We start from the raw sequence: 18,085 nt of genomic DNA on the forward strand, positions 1-18,085 counted from the left end.
CCCATGCACACCCTCAGATCGCTAGGTACATATACAGTCGGCTTTCTCAGATGTGAGCTAGGTGGGCCTGGTGAGCACAGTTCCTGTGCTTTATTCGTCCCCGTATTACTGATGTCTGGCACATCAGTGAATGCAACGTTGCTGTGACAATGAATGACACACACAGAAATGTAAGCTGCAAACTCCCTCAGAGCATATGTTGGTGGGTGACAGTCTGAGGAGATGAAACACAAAAATACCAAAGACACTACCCAGGAGAAAAGAGCCTTTCATTCTGAAAACTAGGAAAGGCCTCATTGGACATTCAAATGATTTATTTGCATGATTAGTAATCACATTTCCAACAGTGCATCAAGCATCTGAGAATAACATTATTTTGAGTAAAAGCAAAAATCTTCTGGAGACTTCCCCTCTCTCAGGTTCAGGAGCTCAAATGTCCACCATGTCCAGCAGTGCAGAGAGATGGAGCTCAGAGGCAACTTCCTCTTCCCTTGAACTCTGCATCAGCCTTTCCAGGTGCTCCAACCGTTCACTCACAGATGTGCCTGTTGCCTCTGACAACTGCAGCTGCTCCCCTGTCCTTTCATTCTATTTAAATAAAAAAGAACCTAAAAATAGTTTTGGGATATCCATAAACCCAAATACAGTCTCATCAAGGGCAGTAGCTCTGTCTCATGTTAGAAACTTCATCTGGGGCCTACTGGGCTCAACAAACATGCCTCTTAGCATCTATCCTACATCCTTCAAGCCTCTTCCAGCACACACATATATAGCTGGTGACATCTGCACATAGAATGTTTCCTTCAGATTGTATTAACAACTTTCAGTGTCAGTCATTTTAATAAAATATCACTGTGAAGGGCTATGAGCTATTCCATCGTACGACCTGTGATAGCTTAACCAGACTCTCATCTTTGGATATTTAGTTTCCATTTTTTATGCAGTATGATTAACACTACAGTGAACAAAAAATAAACAAAAAAAATACATTAATTTTTGTTATATATAGTAGTTTCTTTAGGGCAAAATTGTTAAGTCAAAGTGTACAAATATTTTGAAGTTATCTGCCAAACTGATAAATGTAAACAGTATGTCATCTTAATGTGCGTTTCTCCCCTACCAAAGGGCTTCCTAAAGCCAGTCCAGGAGCATACTTTCTACCTGTCCAGCATTATGTATCTATGATGAAAACTCTATTTTTGCTTCTTTTACCACTGAAGGAGGATGGTAAGGTAGAAAGACCTTGAACTTTGGAACCAGCCAAGTCTGGCTTTGAAAAGCAGCTCCGCCACAGAGCAGCTGGACACTCCTGGGTGAGTCCCTGACATCTGTGCTCTTACCTTCCTTGTTCATTAATTTTCCTCAGGGAAAGTTAATCCCAGAAAGGGAGATTGCGGTGATGCCAAGGCCTGGACATTATGTGCACAAACAGAAGCCACCGTCATCACCTTTGTTATTCTCCTCAGTGCCCTCACTGCACGCCAGCACGCAATTATGGGTTTTGTTCAGTTCTTAAGCATGTTTTAATTCCACTCTCCCTTCATTTCACAAATAGAAACACAGAATTAGTTGGGCCTCTGTAACACTGACAGATTAAGTTTAAGAAAATATCTTATTTAACCTGATCATTTATTGGTCATCACAACATCACACGATGAATGGAGACGTTACTTTTCCCAACCATTCTCTAGTCGTGAATTCTAATTCAAATGCCAAATGTACTCTCCTCCCACCTGAGGGCTAGTAGCGGTCACTGTCTTCATCACAGGTTCAATAGTCTGAGGCAGAGACACCAGAGTCTGAGGAAGGTAGAGGGGAAGGGACGTTGAACCCGTAAACACTCCTGAGTCTGCAGACAACCACTGCTGAAGCTGATCTTCAAACCTAAAGCATTTGAGAACAAGGAAGAAAACATTTAACTATCATTCACTTTTCTCCTATAAATTGTTTTAATTTTTTAATTTTTATTTTTTTTTATAGATTTTAAGTAGGGGCGCCTGGGTGGCACAGCGGTTAAGTGTCTGCCTTCGGCTCAGGGCGTGATCCCGGCATTATGGGATCGAGCCCCACATCAGGCTCCTCCGCTATGAGCCTGCTTCTTCCTCTCCCACTCCCCCTGCTTGTGTTCCCTCTCTCGCTGGCTGTCTCTATCTCTGTCAAATAAATAAATAAAATCTTTAAAAAATAAAAAATAAAAAAAAATAAAGATTTTAAGTAATCTCTACAACATGGGACTCGAACTTACAACCCCAAGATCAAGAATCACATGTTTCACCAAGTGAACCAGCCAAGTGCCCCTACTTCTAATTTTTTAAAGCTTTGCTTTTTACTAAGGATAGAACAAAGTTATGACATCAACTGAGAAGCAGAACCATACCCTTAAAAAATTTTAATCTTCTCTTTAATTTATGATACCAAATTAGATTTAACGGAAAAGGTGGTAGTCATTCAAAAACTGCTTTTGCATATAACAACGTTACTCGTAATCCTCTCGTTCGGTTTATTTTCTCTGGCTTATTTTGGTGTTATAAGTAATTCTTGTCTCTCTTTTCTTAAGATTTATTTATTTATTTTAGAGAGAGAGCACGCAAGCGGGAGGGGCAGAGGGAGGAGAGAGAATCCCAAGCCAACTCTGCAATGAGCAAGAGCCCAATGTGGGGAGATCACGACCCAAGCCGAAATCAAGAATCAGATGCCTAGCCAACTGCACCCACCCAGGCGCCCCAGTAATTCTTATCTCTTGATGGATTATCCAAATGTATAGATTGATGTTTATAGTTAAAATTAACCCAAAATAATATCCCACTGCCACCTAACACACTTCAGAGCTGTTCACTCCATACACTTGTCTTTTCAATAAAAACAGTCTGATCCAACTGCTTAAATGATATGGACCTAGGAAAATCTACTTTGGAAATCATGACACATTCATTCACTCTTCCAACACATATTTATCAAGCCCCCACCAAACACTAGGCACCATTTTAGGTACCATGGATACAGCACTGAAAGAAAACACACAAGGCCTGGTTGTAAGCAGCTTACACTTCAGTGAGGGGAGATAGATAGGAACACAAGGTAAGGGAAACGTGGTCTAAAGGTGAGGAAGACAAAGCAGATATATGACCAGAAGCCTGGGGGGATGGGCAAGAAGGGCCTCACTGAGAAGCAGACATTTGAGCAGAGACTGGACGTGACTGCAAGGTAAACCATGGGGATATCACGAAGGTGGCTAAGGAGTTCAGCAAACACAAAGGCCTGGCTGTGCACTGCCAGGCATGCTGAAGGGCCAGAAAGGTCAGAAAGGAAATGGGATGCAGATCATGTAGGGCCTGCCTACCTCATAAAGATTTTGCCTTTGATTGGAGAGGAAGTCACTGGCAGGTTATGCGCAAAGGAGTAACACTTGAAAGGCTCACACTGGGTCTGCCAAGATGAGACCACAACCCGCTGCAAAAAATGGTCTGATACTGAATATATTTTTAATAGAATAGGATTTATGGATGAACTGGATGTGGAGGGATAATTCCAAGACATTTGGCCAGGGCCGCTGGAAGGGTAAAGCCCCATCAAAGGAGGAGCTGATTGGGGGGAAATTGGTAATTCGATTTGGGATGTTAGCACTGAAATGGCCATCAGGCATCCTATAAATGACTAATGAAGATTTCAAGAAACCAGTTGGATATGCCAATCTGGACTTCAGAGAACTCAGGGGTTGAGATATAAATTTGGAGTTGTCAGAATACTGATGTTATTTAATAATCCCTGAAACTGGATGCTTTCACTGGGGAGTGGGGATGTAGATGACACAGAAAATAGGTGGGAGTACAGGGGATGAGGAAGAACCAGGAGAGTCCTAGGGGGAGTTGCCAGCTGGGCAGGAAAGGGACTCAGGGCCTCCTGGAGTCAGGAGGGAGAAAACAAAGGTATGGAGCACTGCCGGGGACAGGGTTCATAGTCTGCAGTGACCCTGACCAGAGCAGACATGCGGGCAGAGAGTAGTTCAGGAGAGACTGAGAAAAGAGGACAGAAGTGAGGACCACACTGTTCAAGGAGTTTACAGCCAAGGGAGCAGAAACTCAGGGATGGTCCCCAGTCTGGCTGCTGTGGGAGGAAGGGGACACAACAGAGAGGGATGCTCACTGGAGTGTCCTGAGTGGGTGGGAGATGGAATCTCAGCCAAGGGGAGGGGCTACCCTTGATGATAAGCTAGACCCAGGGATGCTGCTGGAGGTGGGGGGTGGGTACGGACCACCTTGTAAACTGCCTTCTTCCTGGTTCACTTAGTGAAACCATAAACACGGGTGGCGGGAGATACAGAGGAGAGTCTACAGTCTGGGACGATGCACGGGCACCCTCAGGCTTGCCAAGGGCAGAAAGCTGGTGCCAGCCACGCATTCAGCACTCACTATTCACTGAAGACACTCCAGAAGCCAGCCACACTTTCTTCCCACCAGAAAACTTAGGACTGACTCTCAGTAATGAAGAGTAAATGAAACCGATTTCAAATAAAAAACAGTTGAAGGCATACTAAGGCCCTGCCTTTGCCTTCAAAGAGGTTATACTTAACATGTCTGACTGGCCTTTCGTAAACAAAGTCACGTCACTGGGATCCTTACTAAGCCAGCACAAAGAAGCCTAAAGCATACCATAAACAGAAGGAAATGGACTTCACCTCTTGCTCTCCTCTTTCTCCAGCAGCAGACTCCGAGACAGACACTGGGCCAGGAGCTCCTGGGCAGACGATCCACACATCAGATCCTGGGTGCTGGGAACCCGCCCCTCTGGGCCACACTCCACATTCCTCTTCCCTTTCCGGTGCATGTGCACTAACGGAGCCGGAAACTTGTTTGCAGGATGAAAAGACTTTATCCCCAAACTGTAAGTACATGTTTTGAAATGGTTATGGTCAGGAAAGAGAGGGAGAAAGGGTTTCCCCAGCATCAGGAGTGTGGGTGTAGACACAGAGTCCCAGACCTTGCCTATTTCTGGCTTCCCCTGGGGTCAGTCAGGCTTGGGCACAGAGGGAGGGCAGCCTCTGCCTTATAGAAGAGGCTTCCCTTCTCTCCTGGGCAACTGGGTGCTCGGAGCCTCTCCCCTCACAGTTTAGTTTCCCATCCCAGGGTTATCAACAAGGTCTATTTTCCCCTAATAGTGGCAAGGTTATTATTTTTACATTTAGCTCTTAAATCCATGTGTAAGTAATAATCACAAAGAGTGGGAGAAAGGGGATCTGTTTTTTCTAAACAAATGCCAATGTTTACCCTCTTCTCACTAGTTTGGCATGGTACTTTGTCACATGTGGTTGCTTCTGGACTTGCTGGTCTACTTGTCTGCTGTAACTTTACTGTATGTTCTGATATCAGGCACAGCAGACCCTCCTTGTTATTCTGACTCAAAATTTTCTCAACGACTGCTACACATTTTCTCATCCTGATGAATTTTAGAATTAACTTGTCAAGACCAGGGGTATAAATCCTTTTGGGTTTTTTATTAGAAGTGCCCTGATTTTACAGTTTGAGAACTGACATCTTTATAGCATTGCATTTTCCCATCAAAAAGCTAGCCAGGGGCGCCCGGGGGGCACAGCGGTTAGGCGTCTGCCTTCGGCTCAGGGCGTGATCCCGGCGTTCTGGGATCGAGCCGCACATCAGGCTCCTCCGCTATGAGCCTGCTTCTTCCTCTCCCACTCCCCCTGCTTGTGTTCCCTCTCTCGCTGGCTGTCTCTATCTCTGTCAAATAGATAAATAAATATAATCTTTAAAAAAAAAAAAAAAAAGCTAGCCAGTCCCTCATTTACTCAGGTTTTCTGAGAGTTCCCTTCACAGGGGTTTAGTGCCTTTCCTGGGTCAGTTTATGTCCGTATGCTCGGCGTCCGTTGCTGCTGTAAATCAGTTTTAACGTGTGGAAATGACAGTTACTCCCACCTTTCAGTATTTATGCCATCTTATCTGTGTCCCTAAAATGGGCAGCATTTCCAGGACAACAGTGAACAAACGACATTAGGGGCAGCTCAGGCTGGTTCTGACGTCAGTGTTTCTAATGTCTTAGCAAGAAGGAGGGGTTTTTGGTAGTTTAATGGTAGAAAGCCTTACCAAGCTAAGGAATTTTTTCACCCAAGTTTGATAAGAAATTTTATTAGGAATGAGTATAAATTGGGATGGGAGGATATAAATCTTAAGAAAAGCATTTAAACACTTACTGAAATGATCACTGTTTCTCTGCTATAACAGCAAATTACACAAGTCGATTTCTGTTGACATGGTTTATCCTGGGATAAAGCCTACTTGTGAATTTTTTTATGTATTACAAGATTATATGTGATAACACATTTTATTCAGTACTTTTGAACCAGGTTTGTAAGTCAGATGAGATGTCAGCTTTCTTTTGTCTACACTCTCCTGGCTATGTTACGATTTCAGGGTCGGGTCTGGTAAATGACATGTTTGCATGAGAATGATCTGTTCCTCGCGTACTTGTCAGTATAGACACACAGTGGGCTAGATTCTGTGTGTAGAACATTCATGTTCTATGTACTCTGGAGGAGAATAATCCAGTTTGCTCTGCTGGCTGTTGGGACATAAATACACAATGGACACAGATCTTACCGCTCCTGACTCAGATGTAGCCCCTTCTGTGTTTGCATTCTGGCTTGTTCCCATGACAAAGGAACATCGTATTTTTTCAAATGGTTTTTAAAAAAATATACACATATCTGACCATCTTCACTCAGAGCCTCTGAAAAACACAATACAAAAACACATGAAAAAAGAATATCAAAAGAGCAACAAGTGACTGCTTGAAATCTGCTTAAATACACCAATTTAAGGACAAGCCCTACTGATTATAAAGTCACACAATTATGTGACTCCCATGCTTAACCAAAGATGCCCCAACGTCCATGTCATTTATAGTTCAGACAGGTTCACGTCCAGACTGTGGCACGGACCGTAGAACTACTCAGAGTCGCCAACATCTAACTTAGAGCCAGCCTCGGGGCCCATTTCAGGAAGGTAGGCCCAGGCTCTCCTGGAGCATTCCTAGCTCCTCCCAATGCTTACAGTCACCTGGAAGTCACGGAGGCAAGCCCACAGCACCGAGCACTAACTACCTGATGTGACAGGAAGCCTGGGGGGCGTCCAGTCCCTCAGCTTGTGGTTGATGCACAAAGCAATGACATCGTCCCATGGGATCTCGGCAACGGAAGGCCCTGGCCCCTGACCCGGGGAACGGCTTGTGCTCTTCCACCTGCGGTAGGTCCTGCAGAGCAGGTTTTCCACCTGGGACTGGAGGATAGGCTGCGTCTGGCGAGAGCTGGGGATCTGGGAGGCATACTGGACGACCATGGAGCACACGGGGAGCCAGGGCGCTGTAGAGAAAGCACCTCCTCAGTTATAAGGTTTGCCCAAAGTACAGGCAGACGCGCCACGAGATGTTCTCTACATTTTTTTAGAAAAAGACGACTGTGTATTTGAGAAGTTTGTTTTCAAATTTGAAAACAACAGAACCACAGCTGCTTAGGGAGGGAAAAGCATCCCCCTCCCTGTGTCCCAGTAAGAGATGCAGTCACCCTGTACAAAATACACAACGAAGAGTCCACCCCAGAGGCTCTGACTATACAGGCCTGTGGTCGCACCAGAAATCTATACTTTAACCAGCAACCAGGTGGCTCTGGTACAGGAAGTCTGGGCTTCCCTTGGGGAACCCTGCCCTAGTTCACAGCACAGAGGATGTATGCTATGTGATTTCCTTCCCTTTGGGTTTCTTCAGTAACAAGCATCTGCTGGACCTACTGAAGACCACACCCCGAAGTTTAGAAGGGCACCTGAGGCCTCTGTTCCACAAGGCCCAAAGGAGAATGGTCCTGCCAAGGCCACGTGCTGTGCCACATAAGAAGCAAACAGCTTCATTCCCTCCTATCAGTGTCAACAAGAGAATGGACAACCTCCTCGCCCAGCCCAGGGGACCTATAAAGTCTTCATCAAAACAGCCTCACCTGGGCACAACCAGAGTCACAGAACAGAGGCGGCTTTGAACACTGGTGTTAAAGCAGCACTGAGTGGCATGGCCCCAGCAGAGCCAGCAGTGTGGACAGGGCTACATGATCTCCATGCTCTTTGCCCCCACACACTGTGGCAAAGGCAGGACAGAACCTGCTGTCAATTCACAAACCACAGGCCTTGGGCTATGCATTCCTGCCAACACCACTCACCACCTTTTTCCTTGGGCTGTGTGGACACCCACAGACTGCTCTATTGGTGGTAAAGAGCCAACAGCCCCCGCCCATACACTGAGCCCCAGCTGTTTCTGACTCCTGAACCAGAAGGCAGGTGGAAGTAGGTATGGTGTGGGAACAGGAAAGGAGAACATACAAACCTCACACTAGTGCCCAATACCTGCCAGATTGTCAGTACAGTAAAAAAGGGAACGGAAGGCTTGGGTGTCCCACATTCCTCCCCAGCCAGGACCCCTCAGCATGAGCACGCACCCCCTGGGGGTGGAAGGTCCATCTGTGGAAGCTGGAAGCTGAGCACAGCCTGCCTCAGCCAGGCCAGGTGCTCCGGGGCGTTCCAGTGAAGGTGAGGAAGCAGCCGGCTGCCCCCCGCCTCGGCAAACTCAGTGACAGGCCAGGACAGGTCACACAACTGTTCAGAGGACACCAGGGAGGCCAGGAAGTGCAGCACACTGTTGAACAGCTCGATGATGGCTCCGGGCTCCTGTGAGGCCAGGCCGCCTTGCCGCCTCTCTCTTCTGTCATGGAAAAACCGGCCACTAAACTCACGACCAACCCCATCTTCCACATACTGAATGAGGGTCTGGCAGCAAAGGTCAAGGGAACAGGGGCAGTGGGAGACCAGCCACTGCACGGCCCGTGAAACCTGAGACACAAAGACGGTCAGAAGAGACTTGGTTAAACAATGCATCCTGTTTTTCAGAAAACTTCCTGAAGGTGCCCCTCCCACAGCTGCCACAGCAGGTGCCACAGTGAGCACCAGCCTGTCAACCACACTAGGAAGCAGGCAGAAACTTCCACTGCAGTTGAGTTCGGCCTCCTAAGCCTCCCAGAGAGGGGCTCCAGGTCCCATCCTACCCCAAGGAATACAGCCTGCAGGATCACCCCTGGAAGTGCTTAGGCCCAAGGGAAACCATTCCTGAACATCGTCTTTACCAAGCACAGAAAGGGAAGCTGTGTCTCCCCCTGCTTAGGACTACCATCTCACTGCATACCCCATGCTCTCACACCCTGTGTATCTTTCTTCCTGCAGTTACTTTCACTGTAATTCCCAGTACTTTTTTCCCTAAATGTAACTGTTACAACAAAACCTCTAAAAAAATTTACATGAACAATTTAATTGGTTGCAGATAGCAAGACGGTGGGGCATGTCTTTTATTTTGATTTCTGCTTATATTTTTTGAAAGCTGTCTGTCAAAACATAAAGTTAAAAATCCAAACAGTAATATGTGGAATTTAAGAAACAAAACAGAGGATCATAGAAGAGAGGAAAAAACAAAACAAGACGAAATCAGAGAGGGAAACAAACCAAAAGACACTCTTAAGCACAGGAATCAAATTGAGGGTTGCTGGAGGGGAGATGGGTGGAGGGAGAGGGTAATTGGGTGATAGACATTAAGGAGGGCATGGGATGTAATGAGCACTAGGTATAAGACTGATGAATCACTGACAACTTTCTTGGAAACCAATAATACATTATATGTTAACATAAAAATAATTAATTTTTTTAAAAACCCAAGCAGTAATATACACTACATTTAAGACAGAACAAAAGGGGACAACTGATATGTCTTACTGGGCCTTTAAAAATGATGAAGACTTACCTTAGTTGTGCCTTGTAAATCATTAATGGAATCAGGGATCTCAATAACGGTATAATCTGAAATCAGCTTAGCGGAAACCAAATCCTGCAGCATCAGACCTTTGACAGAAGCAAATGGAGGTCACCTGTCTTCTGCTCTCAGTGTGCAAACAAACTAACACACCTCACTGTACTGACCCCACCCAGCCCTGCTCCCAGTCACTGCTGTCCCTTGACCCCCTACACCACACTGCCAGCACTTCCTCAGACCAGGGGCTCGCCCCGTTTCTTAAACATGCTGGTTCATCCACAAAATTGCCTTCACAAACCATCTTCCACTTCCTTCTCCATGGCGTCCCCTCCTGGGCTAGGTACAAGGACCACGAGTGGAAGCGCAGGCTGAAAGGGCTTGGCCTGAAGGAGCTGCTTGAGCTGCAGCAACGCAGACAGCCAGTACACGTCCTCCTCCGCCATGTCCTCGCTCTCCACTTTGGGGGGAAGCAGCAGCATGAGCCCACTGGCTCCCAGAAGCTCCTTCTGCGTCTCCACAGCATCAAGGGCGCAGTCGCTGAGAGCACCGTGAGCCACCTGGAACAACATCTAGACCATCAGGAGGGACAACCAGGGGACAAAGCAGCAGAGACTGTGAGCCCCAGAGCAAGTACAATCAAATGCTCACCACTCTCTGCGCTGTCCTCCCTCCATAAGACTGTAAATTAGTGCAAGAAATAGCCAGATAAACAGATAATTCAGCCTCTAGCTAGAACTGTGTTTGAAGATGATACTTTAATCTGAACAATTACCCTTAAACAGGTATAAAAATAGGTAAGCCCAAAACACAAACCAACCAGGTACGCCCGTAACGACAGAAGGGGGTAAAGTCAAACCAGCAGCAGACAAGGATTCTGATCAGTTTTTAGAAAGCATCATGCGGATGGGAACAACCACGGGATTAAGGAAGCAGAGGAAGCTAGACCTGAAGGGCTAGAGATGTAGGTATGGGAGGAACCAGACCAGCTGAGCCTGCAAAAGCCCCAAGCACTCAGACCCAGTGGCACCAAGAGCCAGAGGCGAGGTTCAGGACCACATGGACAAGTCATACACAGAGCAGTGGCCCTACACGTCATCCATCCACCTGCAGGCGGCCTCTAAGTGCATCCTGCCCCCTGGGGATGCAGACATAGTGGAGGGACTTAGCACTGGCCACTCCCCACTTGTCCCAAGAGGAAGAGACAAGATGAATCCCTTCTAAAGAAATCAAACAATGCAAGAGACACGCAGGTCCTGACATTTGGGGGTATCCCCCCAAAAGGTGGGCTTGCTATTCAGTGACCCTCTACCCCACCCCAAACACAGAGCCTATGACCAGCCTTTTAGGGCCTCATTCAGGTACAGGCAACTTTAGATAAGGTGTCTGAGGAGAGCCTCCAACATAAAAGAGAGACTAGAATAACAGAGAAAAGGAAATCCAAAAGGAAACAAATAATGCAGGGGACGTAAGAAAACTCAGACCTCAAAAATCCTAATTTCCTCTGATGATGTGTCCAAAAATAGTCACAAGATGATATGATAAAGTCAAATACGGATAAGAACAAGGAAATGAAATGATATCTACGGAATAAAAAACCCAAGAGAACATCTGGAATAGAAAGTCAGTGAATCTCCCAGAGCACAATACTTAAAAACAAGACAGAAAATTGGGTAGAAAGGATAAGCAGCTCAGAGGATTAACTGATGAGATCGAACACCTGTCTCGTAGGAGTTCAAAAGAGAAAGGGAAAAAAAGAGAAGGGAAACAGGTGGCAATGAGATACAAGAACATCCCACAAGTGGAACAGTCGTCTCCAGCCCGCAAGGACCTGCCAAGCCCAGCACAGTGAGTGCAGGCAGTCAGCACCAGGCATACCCAAGTGGACTTTCAGAACCCAAGGACAAAGAGCAGACTTCTAGAGAAAAACAAAACCAGGTCACAGAGAAAAGAACAGGAATCACCTCAGACATCTCAACAACTCTTGATGCCAGGTGACCATGGAGTAAAACTGGAAGGAAAAACCTTTCAATCCACACTTCTACAAGCCTCACTAAACCATAAAATAAATATGAGGGTAAACACATGTTCAGAGAGTCAAGGAATCAGAAAATTCTATTCCCACAGATCCTTTCTTTGGAAGAAACTGGAAGATGCACCCCACCAAACAGGAAACTAAACCGAGAAAAAACACAGCTGCTGCTGTCAATGGCAGGACCAAATAAGCACTTGGTAGGAGTCAAGTGTGGTCCTAAGAACTCTACAGGTATAACTCACTTCACCCTCAAGGGCACCTTGTGCAATGCCACCACGTGGTACCTGTATGGCCTGGGGCAATTTATTCTAACTTCTTGGAACCTCAGTTTGTTCTTAGATTAAAGAAGGATCATAAGATCTTACTTACATGGGGAATTTATAAAACAAAACAAATGAGCAAAGGAAAAAAAAAAAAAAAAGAGGGACAGAGACAAACCAAGAAACAGACTCTTAACACAGAGAACCAACTGAAGGTCACCAGTGGGGAGGTGGGTGAAACAGGTGACGGGGGGTTACGGAGTGCACTTGTCATGATGAAATAAATACATAAATAAAATAACATAACATAAAATAGATATAAGCAAGCAGGAGCGGGAGAGGGGAGAAGGACAGCCATAATTTGGTTTACCAACCAGGGAGGAGGTGTGCCTGACACTTCCCCCCACTCCCCTAGCTTCCTTTTCCCACCGGGACATTAGCTCCTGAAAAACGGAGATTTGTGTTGCTTTCTGCTATATCCCCAGCACCTGGAATAATGCTTGAGACAGAAAGTCACTCAATAAATACTTGTGAAATGCATATCTGAGTGAATGGATGAGGAATGCAGTGTGACTTCTGAAAGAGAGATGCTTTCTCTCCAAGAGGTACAAGCCAGTCTGAGATTGATTAAAAACCAAAACAAACAAAGAAACAAAGCAAAAACTGAGGAAGGGGAGGAAATGAACAAAATGAAAATCAGGAAAGCTCAGAGAGCAGAGACCCTGTTGTGTTATACAAATAAACAATAATACAAAATATGACCAAAAAAAAAAAAAAAAAAAGAGGGCTCCTCAGAGTACTACTCATATACAAGGAACTTGCCCAAGGTCAGAGTCAGCAGGGGAAGGAGCAGGACCATGCTATTGGTATGGAGACCCAAGTGGCAGCCATGCCCTGGGATACAAGGTCAGCCCAGAGGAGAACAAGATGATGACACTTTCTCAAAGGAAGGGATAAGGCGAAGTGACAGCATCTGGAAACCTCTACTAAGATGTATACAGCCCACATGCTTGCATATTTGTGTAAAAATTAATGAAAGATACAGAGAAAACTACATTGAGAAAATAAAGCAACTATTACTTGCAAAAAAAAAAAAAAAAAAGAAATGTAGTCACAGAACACTTACTGGTTCTGGGGCAAAGAGCAGTCACATGGCCATCAAAATGTGACCCTACTCACTGTGATAAGATAAAGTGATGATGTAGCCACCCTGAAAACTGGGGAAGGCTGAGTAGGACCATGATATAAGAGTTCACTCCTCACCTAGCATAGGGTGCAGCCATGAAGACACACCCACGATCTCACCTTCTAGTGCCCATCCTCTTGCACGATCCCCTACCCTGACTCGCTTTAAACAGAATCAGACAAAAGTGATGGGATGTCACTTCTATAATTAGGTTACAGAGAGACTCTGCCATCTTGCCCAGCTGATGGCAGCCAGCCGCCATGTTGTAAGCTGCCTTATGGAGAGAACCCAGCCACAGACTGCAAGGAAGTGAATCCTCCAACAACCATGACAGTGAGCTTAAAAGTGGATCTTCCCTCAGTCAAGCTTTCAGATGAGACCAAAGCTTTGGCTTACATCTTGATTTCCACCTTGTGAGAAACCCTGAGCTAGAGGACCCAACTAAACCACACCTGCACTTCTGACCCACAGAAACTGTGAGATAATAAATGTTTGCTATCTTAAGCTGCTAAGTTTGGGGGTAATTGTATAGCAAAAGATATATTTTAATGGAAAGTCAGTGAAGAATCTAAAGTAGGTAAGTTGAGAAAGAGCAACATAAGCATGTGATCTGGAAACACAACAGAAATCAAGCCCTGGGGAGAGGGACTAGGAGTGGGGCAAGGGCTGATATGTCTTATAAATCATGAGATGTGATCTGACTCTTTAACTACATGCAAGTACTGCTTTGATTAAAAGACTTAAGAATAAAAGCAAGATGAACAACAAACTAATTGTCCAGTTGGTGAAATCTGACTTTATGGCCATAGGAAAAAAAAGAACATGAACCAAGACATGACTGTTAACCCTAAATGGTGAGAGCATAAATGGCTCTTATCATCTTTATGTTTCCTCTATATTTCCTTATATTTCTAAAGTTTCATACATGTATTACTTTTACATTTAGAAAATAAAATAAGTAGTATTAAAATGGAAAAACACAGGCGCCTGGCTGGCTCAGTCAGAAGAGCATGTGACTCTTGATTTCAGGGTCATGAGTTCAAGCCTCACATTGGGTGTAGAGTTTACTTAATAAATAATAAAAATAAATAAAATAAAATGGAAAAACAAAATAAACAAAAACCCTACAATCAAACTACAATTTGAAGAAGTTCCAATTTGAAGAGGGAACACGGACTAGAGTATCACTTGCAGATGAGCAGTGTGGCACGAAGGTAACTTTCTTCGGAAGAGGAGAGGTCTGAGCACAGTAGGCCAAGTCAGGACGTACCGGAGACAGCAGATTCTCACTGAGCCCTCATTCGAGCATGCAGCCCAGCGAGCCCTCATGAGACCTCGGTGCAATGAGTCATGACCACATTATAGAAAGCACCACGACTAGGCTCAAAGAGCTGGCCAGAGCAGCAGCTGCCAACCCCAGGTCTGCTCCATCCAGAAGCCCACACTTTCCGCCCTGCACTGCTATATTCCAAGCAATAAAATACATAGCTGGGCTTATCTGAATACATACACTAATACCACTAATACCTAAAATGTATTTATGTAGGCTTGAAGCTAATGAGGAAATAGGTTCTCATTAAGCAAGAATCTCTCAGGTAATGGTTGCCAGAGGGGTGGGAGTGGGGGCTCGGCAAAATGGAAGACAGTGGGAGGTATAAGCTTCCAGTCATGGAATGAATAATCGGGGGATAAAAGGTATAGGACAGGGAATATAGTCAATGCTACTGTAACAGTGCTGTACGGTGACGGTAAATACATTGTGGCGAGCACACCATAACATACAGACTTATGGAATCACTATGCTGCACACCTGAAATTAATGCTAACATTGTATATCAACTACACTTCAATAAAAACAAAATAAAAATTAAAAAAAAAAGATTCTCTCAGGGAACCAGTTAACATTTGTACTATACAAACACCTATAAAGAACAAAAATTAGAACTTATAATCAAAAACTGAGGACAACTTGAATATAAAACAAAACCAACTGACCTGAAATGCCCAATACTGAACTTACATAGTAGCTAGGACCAAGTTTAGTGAAAACTGCATAAGATTAAAAACTATGTATCAGGAAGCTATTACAATAAAGATGTCAGCTATTGGCAAACCACATGACATAACAGGCACTGCATTTTTGTGAAATGCTCTGTCTCTTATCCCTCTTGGGTTAATTACCAGAGGCCCATGGAGTTCAGGGCTCCTGATTATGTGAATCTATGCATTTGTTCAGGGTGGCTCTGAGTTTTCACCAAGTTCTCAAAGAGGTCTGTAACCTGAAATGGTTAAGGCTCACTGCACTCCTGCGAATCTAGCTTGGTATGTCACACCAAGAGGAAGTCCATGGGATGTCATCAGGACACAAGGAGGAACAGACATGATACGGGCTTCTGAGCCTCCTACACTCCTTCAAAACTTCAAGGCACTTATATGATTCCATCAATGTCTGGGAATGAGTGAAATAAGAAAATCACAGAAGTGAATACACGTGATTCTCACCCACCTTTATACACACGTTGACAGCGACAGTCTGATCCCCTTTGCTGCTAAGCGCATGAAATAGAGCGAGTGTCTGCATGCCCCCAGCCTCGCTGCTTGTGTCGCCCACTGAGCCATCACCTCCCATGAACTTGACTTGTAACCAGTTCGCTAAAATTCTGTGAATAAAAGAAAATGACACTTCAAAAGATTCTAATTCTAAAAGTAAACTATAAAGATTTTTAGGAAAAATAAGGAAGAGAAATACCAGAGATGTAGGTTCACAGACATCAACTCTTACTGTAAAGCTGAGCTGGACAAAACAGGCTGCGATTTTAAACTGAAGCTAGGAGTTCTGCAAGGGCAACAGGAGAGGGCACTCATGAACCGGGTCCATTGTAGTGTGATTTAAAATTCTGAAGCACTAAGATTGTGAGCAATAGAAAAGGTACTTAAGAGTGTGAAATACAGTGGGACGCCTGGGTGGCGCAGTCGTTAAGCGTCTGCCTTCGGCTCAGGGCATGATCCCAGCGTTCTGGGATGGAGCCCCGCATCAGGCTCCTCTGCTGGGAGCCTGCTTCTTCCTCTCCCACTCCCCCTGCTTGTGTTCCCTCTCTCGCTGGCTGTCTCTCTCTCTCTGTCAAATAAATAAATAAAATCTTTAAAAAAAAAAAAAAAAGAGTTTGAAATACAGTTGACCCTTGACAACACAGGTTTGAACTGTGCGGGTCCAAGTATGTGCAGATTTTTTTAATAACGACAGTACAGTACTATAAATGTATTTTCCTTATGATTTACTTAATGACATTTTCTCTAGCTTTATTATAAGACTATAGTAATATAATAGATATAACATGCAAAATACATGTCGACTGTTTATGTTAGGCTTCTGGTCAACAGTAGTAGTTAAGTTCTGGAGGAGTCAAAAGTTATATTCAGATTTCCAACTGTGTAGGGGGAATTGACCTCCATAAACCCCATGTTATTCAAGGATCAACTACATACATGTTTTACAGAACTAAATTTCATGCCTGAGCTCTTTAAGAATTATTGTGATGTGTATTTCTTAGTGAACAAACTTATTACTGAATCAGAAGACAGCTGTTTTCTTCTAAGAAATGAATCACCATTTAAATACTTTCAAAATACCACAACTCTCTTCTTTGCTCAGCTGTCTTACAAGCTTTATGACTTTTTCCTTAGCTTGCATGTGTTTCAATAGTAACTGCTAAAAAAGGAGTGTATTCAGAGAACTTAGTATCCTCAAACACTGCTAACAGGAATGGAAAAATGGTTCAGCCACTGTGGAAAACCGTTTGGCAGTTCTTCAAAGACTTTTAAACATCAAGTTACCTCACAACCTAGCGTTCCACTCTGTATACAACACACGGAACTGCAAACATCTGTCCACACAAACACGTATCATGAGTGTTCATCACAGCAGAATTATTCGTAATAACCAGAGAGCGGAAACAATGCAAATGCCTACCAACTGATGAACAGATAAATAAAATGTGTTATAGCCATATAACGGAATGTTATTCGGCCACAAAAAAGGAATGAAGGACTGATATCTGCTACAAGACAAAACCCAGAAAACACGACAGCTGAGTGAAAGGTGCCAGTCATAAGGCTACAGATAGTAGGACTCCATTCATACGGGATGTCTAGAATACGAAAACGCATACAAGACAGGAAACATATTAGTGGTTTTCAGGAGCTGACAACAGGGAGGAATGATGAATAACTGCTAATGGATATGGGATTTCTTGGTAGGTAAGAAATGTTCTGGAATTAGTGGTGATAGTTGTACCATTCTGTGAATATTAAAAACCAGTGAAACAGAAACTTTAAATGGGTGAAATTTATAACGTGTGAATTACATGTCAATAAAGTTAAAAAAGAAAAGTAACACGTTCTGCTCTAAAGTGACTTCTGGAAGCAGTTTGGTTATAGGAAATAATGCCATGTCAATTTCTTGGATTTCTTTTTAAAAATGCCAGTTTCTTCCTTAAAAAAAAAAAAGGAACTATAGCAAACACACCGTAAACCGTCTTCCCCACGAATCTACAACGAAGCAAGCTCTAATCAATACACCTCAGCACAGCATTAAATGAGGATCAACTCTTAAGTGTTTTTGGGCCCAGTTTACAGAGTAAAAATTTCAATAATCTGAAGTGTCTGCTTCAAGTCACAAACAAAACAGACTACAAGTCCCTCATGCCTAATGCTCTTGGAGAAGTCACTCTGCCTCCTGAAGTCACTTTCTCAACCTCAAAG

The 18,085-nt window shown here is 44.3% G+C and overlaps 1 protein-coding gene across 4 annotated transcripts in view; it reads right to left on the reverse strand.

Moving 5' to 3' along the window:
• Nucleotides 1–296: 296 nt before the first annotated feature.
• Nucleotides 297–18,085, reverse strand: part of MCM3AP (minichromosome maintenance complex component 3 associated protein) — a 50,053-nt gene continuing 32,264 nt past the window's right edge. Inside the window, exons 21-30 of one of the 4 annotated variants that reach the window (XR_008957378.1) lie at nucleotides 15,831–15,984; nucleotides 10,145–10,403; nucleotides 9,838–9,935; nucleotides 8,489–8,879; nucleotides 7,112–7,369; nucleotides 6,609–6,738; nucleotides 4,676–4,879; nucleotides 1,734–1,884; nucleotides 1,341–1,538; nucleotides 484–588 (exon numbers count right to left, since the gene is read on the reverse strand). Coding sequence is in view for 3 of the 4 variants with exons in the window: in XM_026498822.4 (XP_026354607.1) it covers nucleotides 430–588; nucleotides 1,734–1,884; nucleotides 4,676–4,879; nucleotides 6,609–6,738; nucleotides 7,112–7,369; nucleotides 8,489–8,879; nucleotides 9,838–9,935; nucleotides 10,145–10,403; nucleotides 15,831–15,984 (1,804 nt within the window). In the remaining variant the exon portion in view is untranslated. The other 3 variants (XM_026498822.4, XM_026499471.4, XM_048214763.2) reach the window with 3 other exon arrangements.

Source organism: Ursus arctos, unplaced genomic scaffold, assembly GCF_023065955.2.
Source record: "Ursus arctos isolate Adak ecotype North America unplaced genomic scaffold, UrsArc2.0 scaffold_4, whole genome shotgun sequence".
NCBI classification, from domain to species: domain Eukaryota; kingdom Metazoa; phylum Chordata; class Mammalia; order Carnivora; family Ursidae; genus Ursus; species Ursus arctos.